The 7,500-nt window shown below is 37.9% G+C and overlaps 1 protein-coding gene across 1 annotated transcript in view; it reads right to left on the bottom strand.

Moving 5' to 3' along the window:
• lama2 (laminin, alpha 2) overlaps positions 1 to 7,500 on the bottom strand; it is a 139,339-nt gene that overhangs the window by 35,189 nt on the left and 96,650 nt on the right. The window contains 3 exon segments of the mRNA XM_053231698.1: positions 1,893 to 2,004; positions 3,061 to 3,159; positions 3,414 to 3,556. Coding sequence (XP_053087673.1) covers positions 1,893 to 2,004; positions 3,061 to 3,159; positions 3,414 to 3,556 — 354 coding nt within the window.

Raw genomic sequence — 7,500 nt, 5'->3', positions numbered from 1 at the left:
TTTAAAAGAAATTCAGATTCCGTTTTGGCAGCTTTTAATTAAATTAAATTAATTCAAAGTCTTTGAAATCACAATCCAATCAGTTCAAAGGCTTTAAAAAAAGAAGAAGAAGAAGAAGAAGGAGCTTTTAATTTAAACAGAAAGCATCAGAGTGAAATGTAAATGAGGGGAATTAGACGCTTTTTTTAATTTGCTGTTTAAAGGAAAATATGTGAAATGATTTCAAAGTGGGATAAAAAAATTATAAACTCATTAAAGTACAGCAGCTAAAAATAAACACCTGCTGAAGTTCAAAAGTTGTTAAAGTCTCAATAAAATATCCGTTATTCTTTTTATCTTAACGAAGTTCCTGTCAGTCTCATCAGCTTCTACACAAACCACTTCCCTTACACTGCAAAGTGGGCGGGGCTAACATGGAGGGAGTGGGCGGGGTTAATCTCCACTCTCACCAATCACAAAGCTGATGTCACTCATCCACAGAACTGTTTCCAAAACTATTCAAAACTTCTGTCTCTTTGAGTGAAAGCTAATGAACTAACCTAGCATGTAAAAGCTAACCTAGCATGTGAAAGCTAACCTAGCATGTGAAAGCTAACCTAGCATGTAAAAGCTAACCTAGCGAGTGAAAGCTAACCTAGCATGTAAAAGCTAACCTAGCGAGTGAAAGCTAACCTAGCATGTGAAAGCTAACCTAGCAAGTGAAAGCTAACCTAATGAGTGAAAGCTAACCTATCGAGTGTAGCTACTGTCTATAATTGGGTGGCTGCTAAGTGGAGATTTTTGTGTTTAATCAGAAGCGGAGTCTCAGACTGAAGGCTGTCAATCACGCATGCTCATTAGAATATTAGACCACACCCATTAGAACAGCACTGGGATGGATCTAATCATAGTTTAGCTGAGTTTGCGTGTTAAAGCAGCAGTGTGCGTTGTTAGCGCCTTCTGCTAGCCGTGAGGTGAAATGCATTAAAATCATCAACAAATCTTCTCTTTCCTCCTAAACCATTTACGGCCCCCTATTTAAAAAAAGGGGTGGGGCCAAACAGCTCTGTGCCGGCTGTGGGCGGGGCTTAAGTCTGGGCAATAAGATAAACAGCAGGTGGAAATGAAGAAACTAGCCACGTCCGCGAGAGAGAAATTCAAACGTTTTCTAATGCGTCTGGGAAACGATACGGGTTTATAAACATGTCTAGACGTCACATACTGCAGCTTTAATGTCTGTAAAATTTCTACAATTTCTAAAATTGAATTAAAGAAATAAAAAAATAAAGAAATAAACAGTGACTTGTACAGATGACGGCGTGTGAATGCTCTGCTTCAGCGAGTTTTGGCCGAAATGAGCGACTTAATCAAAGCTGTCAGACACAAAATCACAAACTCACTTTGATCCAATGTGTGTGTGTGTGTGTGTGCATGTGTGTGCATGTGTGTGTGTTCCCTAGATCTATAAATGCAACACCATCTGCTGCACACACACGTCTTTGTACCGATACGAATAGTTTCTCTCTGACACACACGCATGCGCACACACACATACACACACACACACACACACACAAATCGCATTTCCGAGTGTGAATTTCAATTCGGGTTTGATTACTCCGCCTTCGCTGGTTCTGGTGGCTTTTAATTAAGCGCTTACACCAGCGTAGCCTTCATTAGCCATAGCAGCCTCTTAAATAAGCCCAGTTAAAATGTCACAACACACACACACACTCACACTCACACTCACACACACACACACACTCATTAATGGACAGCAAGACCTATCACACTCAGCAGCCTCACACATTCATAGAAAAGATATAAAAGCTATTCTCTGTACTGATTTTCTTTAACAATGCAGTGTGTGTGTGTGTGTGTGTGTGTGTGTGTATGTGTGTGCGTGTAAGCACCTTCAGCAGCATGGAGTGTGTTCTTAACGAACAGCTCGAGATCTTCAGCTCGTTTGTGACTCCTCTCGGCATCGGTGTCCGTCTGTTCTCCGTCTGCTGACACTTTCGTGGCCTGCGGATTGTAAAATCATTACACTACACGCTTAGCATGCTAATTTATTTATTATAATATATTTATTTATCAAACTAAGGAAATTAAATGTAATAATTCCGCCTTCATGTGCTGTTTCCTCATTCACAAGCTAATTAATATTTAACCATCAGAATGAAAGTCTAGCGCTAACTGCTAGTAACCTAGCTCACATTCGCCACAATATCTCAAACATAACAATCTGTTCATCACTTAAATTAGTGCATGTTAACTAGCATAACCCACAGTTATCTAGCTTAATACACAGTTAACTAGCATAACACAGTTAACTAGCTTAACAACCCAATTAACAAGCATAACACACAGTTAACTAGCTTAACAACACAGTTAACTAGCATAACACACAGTTAACTAGCTTAACACACAGTTAACTAGCGTAACCCACAGTTCACTAGCTTAACACACAGTTAACTAGCTTAGCAACACAGTTAACTAGCTTAACACACAGTTAACTAGCTTAACACAGTTAACTAGCGTAACACACAGTTACCTAGCTTAACACACAGTTAACTAGCATAACACACAGTTAACTAGCATAACACACCGTTAACCAGCTTAACACACAGTTAACTAGCATAATACACAGTTAACTAGCTTAACACACAGTTAACTAGCGTAACACACAGTTAACTAGCTTAACAACACAGTTACCTAGCTTAACACACAGTTAACTAGCATAACACAGTTAACCAGCTTAACACATCGTCAACTAGCATTAGACACAGTTAACTAGCTTAACACAGTTAACTAGCATAACACAGTTAACTAGCTTAACACATTGTTAACTAGCATTAGACACAGTTAACTAGCTTAACACACAGTTAACTAGCGTAACACACAGCTAACTAGCGTAACACACAGATTCTGTGGGTAAACGTAACACTTAGTCATTCTGTAATGATCTGCATATCAGCCATGATTGGTCCAAAGTTGTGGTGCTTATTAATTTAGTGACATCACAACCCAAGCTCAAACATAGCCACACCCCCAAATCATTTTTCTACAGAAGTGACAAACCCGGCTCAGTAACTCGTCCATCTCAGTGACCAGGCTGCCCAGGTTACTGTCCGCCAACTGCAGGAGTCTCTCTGGAGCCCGATGAGGAGATAACATGTGCTACAGAGAGAGAGAGAGAGAGAGAGAGAGAGAGACAGTGAGAGAGACAGAAAGAGAGAGAGAGAGAGAGACAGATAGAGAGAGAGAGAGAGAGAGAGACAGATAGAGAGACTTTTCGGTAGGCCAATCAAACAGCGCAAAATGAAAGATTAACCCAAAACAAAGTTAAAGATGACATTTTTCCCCTCAGAATTCATAATTTCATAATTTACACACACACATACACACATACACACACCTATACACACACACACCTTGAGCTCATCGGTCATGTTCTCGACGCGGTAGAGAGCGCCGTATGGTGGGGGGAGGGGCAGCGTCAGATTTGCACCGCTAATCAATCGTAGCAACCGATCCATGTCTCGAATCAGAAGCCCAGCACAGTCATCGTCACAGGCTGTAACACACACACACACACACACACACGCACACACGCTATACCGTTATCCAAGTGCGATGTCACACATGCGTCATGCACCATTATTCAATAAGACACACAACAACACGTTAAAAATGTTAACATGATGTTAACATGCTAAACACACTTTAGCAATTTCACCAGTTAGCTATTTCCTCAGTTGTGATGCCGCCTTGACATTTCCAAATATGGTGGAACGTGTGGCGGAGCGGTTAGCGGTCGATGCTAACTGTATTTACAATGTTATATTAGTCCACTGAAGTGTTTTCTGGGTCATTTAGTAACACAACTGAGGAAAATTTTGACATTCTCGACATTTCTGTCTGATTTTTATTGTTACTTTGTCTTTAAATTGTCCAGATAAAAGCATTAACAATGGCGGTTAGGTTAGCGAGCAGCGCTAGCTGTATTTACAATGTAATATTAGTCAAACAGTGTTTTCTGAGTAATTTAGTAACACATCTGAGGAAAATGTTGACTGTCTTATATTTATTGTCACTTTGTCTTTAAATTGACCAGATAAAAGCCTTAACAATGGCGGTTAGGTTAGCGGCCGATGCTAACTGTATTTACAATGTTATATTAGTCCACTGAAGTGTTTTCTGAGTAACTGAGTAACACATTTGAGAAAAATGCTAATAATCTCAACATTTCTGTCTTATTTTTATTGTCACTTTGTCTTTAAAATAGTCCAGATAAAAGCCTGAACAGCTAAAGGCTTGCTAGCTAAATTGTTAGCCTCAGGAATTAGCTAGAACAAGCTCCTTGTCATTATTTTCCAGTTGCCTAGCAACAGTGTTCTCACAACTTTAGCCCACTGAACGGTGAGTGTATTGTGTGTTTGACTTGTTGAAAGTATCACAGCAAACACCATTAACTTGCTAGTTAACAAGTTCATTTTATGCTAATAGGAGAAGCCAACAGTTTCTAAGTGTGTGTGCGTGTGTGTGTGCGCATGTGTGTGTGTGTGTATGTGTGTGTGTGTAAAGGAAATGGAGGCTTGAGTCGACATGAAAGGACAGCTGTGTTAACACTCAGTAAGAGGAGAGAGCCTCGGGCGAGAGAGGCAGTGTGTGAATGAGTTTCTCTCTCTCTCTCTCTCTCTCTCTCTCTTTCTCTTGCTCTGTTTGCACAGTTACACTCATCCAATTTCCCTCGTTCATTTCCGACCAGAGTGATCCCCATGAGCACTCTCTCTGACAGCGCTGCTCACACACACACACACACACACACACACACAGTTCCCCTGAAGCCCAGTGCAGTCAGTTCCTTACTATGCACACCAAGAGCACTTGTTTATTCTCTCTCTCTCTCTCTCTCTCTCTCTCTCTCTCTCTCTTTCTGTCACATCTTAGCTTTCTTTCTCTTTCTCCCTCATTCTCTCTTATCTTTCTTCCTTTCTTACTCCTTTTTCTGTTTCCCCCCCCTCTTCATTCCCTCTCTCTGTCTCTCTTCTTTTTTTTGTTTCCTTTCTTTTCTTCTTCCCTTCTATCTTCCGTCTCTCTTTCTTACTCTCTGTCCCTCTGTCTTTTTCTTCTGTTTCCGAGTCTCTTTCTTTGATTCCTCTCATCCTCCACTTGCTCTCTCCATCTTGTCTTTTTCTTTTCTCTCCTTCACTCTCATTTCTCTATTTCACGCTCACTCCTTCTTTTCTAGCTCTCTCGTCTTTTTTGTCTTTTTCTCTGTCTCTTTATTTCCATCCCTCTCCTTTATTTGTTCTACTTCTCCCTATCTCTTTTTCTCTCTTGCGTTCTGTCCATTTTCTCTTCCTCATTCTTCCTTTTCACTACTCACTCATTCTTTTCCCATCTTCTCTGTCTTCTCTATCTCATTTCTCAATCTCTTTCTCTTCTTTTCTCTCATTTTTTTCTCTTTCTCTCCATCCTCTCAAGCCTCTTCTTTTCTCTTTCTTTCTATCTCATTCTGGCTTCTCCAGTTTTCTCTCTTTTAATCTGTCTCTCTTTCTCTCCTTTCTCTCTTTTTCTTATTTCTTCTGCTCATTTCCTTTTTTTACTATTTTCTTTCTTTCTCTTCCTCCCTCCCTCTCTCTCTCTCTCTCTCTCTCTTTTTTTCCTCTCATATTTTTAACACCTCACTTCTTCCTTTCTCTCTCCCTCACCTTCTTTCTCTCTCTCTCTTTTTCATTTTCCTCTTATATTCATTCATTCTCTCTCTCTGCTTCTTCCTTTTTTAATCTTCTTCCTTCTCTTTTCATTTCTTCTCTCTTTCTCTCTCCTACTTCATCTCTCACTTCCTTTCTCAATCCACACTTTCCTATCTGCTCCCTCTCCATCCCTGTGTGTGTGTGTGTGTGTGTGGGAGGTGTGTGTGCAGGGTGAAAGACTGCTCGAGCGTGAAATTCACAGTCGAGTGTGAAACGCCTCCTGGCTGACTGTTATGAGAGTCGAGCGACTGGGAGAAAAAAAACGGAGGGAACAGAAAAAAGAGCAAAGGGAAGAGAAAATCGTCTTCAGTCTGTTCGGCGCTGACGAGACGTTCACTCGCCTAAACCCTGCTCAGCGTGTGCTAACGCTTCGTATGGAGGATACGGACACAAAGGCTTTATAACACATGTATAAGCAAGTTTATAGAAAAACACATAAATATAAACAATCCGCTTATTTCTGCATCAACTTAAGATAATAACTTTACTCCTGAAGGCTAGTTTTATTAAATATGTATCTAATTTTATTAAATGTATAACAAGTTTTATTAAATATATAGCTTTTTTTTAATTAAATATTTATCTAAATGTATTAAATATATAGCTTTTAAATTAAATATACAGCTAGTTTTATTAAATACAATATATAGATAATTTAATTAAAAATATAACTTGTTTTATTAAATGTATAGCTAGTTTTATTAAATACAGTATATAGCTAGTTTTATTAAATGTATAGCTAGTTTAATTAAATATTTATCTACATTTATTAAATATATAGCTTTTTAATTAAATATACAACTAGTTTTATTAAATATGTAGCTAGTTTTATTAAATACAGTATATAGCTAATTTAATTAAACTTGTTTTATTAAATATATTGCTAGTTTTATGAAATGTATAGCTAATTTTATTAATTATATAGCTAGTTTTATTAAATATGTAGGTACTTTTATTATATATATAGCTTTTTAATTAAATATACAGCTAATTTTATTAAATATATAGCTAGTTTTATGAAATATATAGCTAGTTTTATTAATTATATAGCTAGTTTTATGAAATATATAGCTAGTTTTATGAAATATATAGCTAGTTTTATTAATTATGTAGCTAGTTTTATTAAATACAGTACATAGCTAGTTATTAAATATATAGTGTTTGTGTTTTAAAGGGATCATTTTAGTGGACACACTTTATGTATAAACAAGGCATCTATTAATACAAACCTTAATTAGTGAAAAATAATTCACTAGCTAAACTTTGCATCCAGTTCGATTGTGCAGAATTTACTTCTTTAACCAATAACAACAGCTGTAATAGACTCTATAATTGTCTCTTACTGTGTTGTTTGTTTGTTTGTTTGTTTGTTTGTTTTTTTTTTTAACCGTTTACGGTTGGTGAGTTAGCTAACATGTTAACAACCAACTCGTACACAATGATATTGCTAGCACAAGCTAAAATGCTAAGTCAAGGCTAAGTCACTAACTAGCCACGCAGCATTTGTCACAAGATACAACACAGAAACTGCAAAGAACTGTTTTGAAAAGGAACTTGCATCAGAAAGCAGTGAATTCTGGGTAATCTGTGCTCCTGTGATGGAAAATCTGTTACAGTGATTTGATGTGTGTGTGTGTGTGTGTGTGTGTGTGTGTGTATAGTATATGGGCATGTTAGCACACACGCTAGAGACAAAAAGCTTAACGAGTGTATGGTGACAGCACAATGTGCCATGATGAAATGGGATGAAATGTAGCAA

This window comes from Pangasianodon hypophthalmus, chromosome 30, assembly GCF_027358585.1.
Source record: "Pangasianodon hypophthalmus isolate fPanHyp1 chromosome 30, fPanHyp1.pri, whole genome shotgun sequence".
NCBI classification, from domain to species: Eukaryota; Metazoa; Chordata; class Actinopteri; order Siluriformes; family Pangasiidae; genus Pangasianodon; species Pangasianodon hypophthalmus.
The sequence above is the reverse complement of the archived record's forward strand: the minus strand, read 5'-3'. Positions and strand labels throughout refer to the sequence as shown.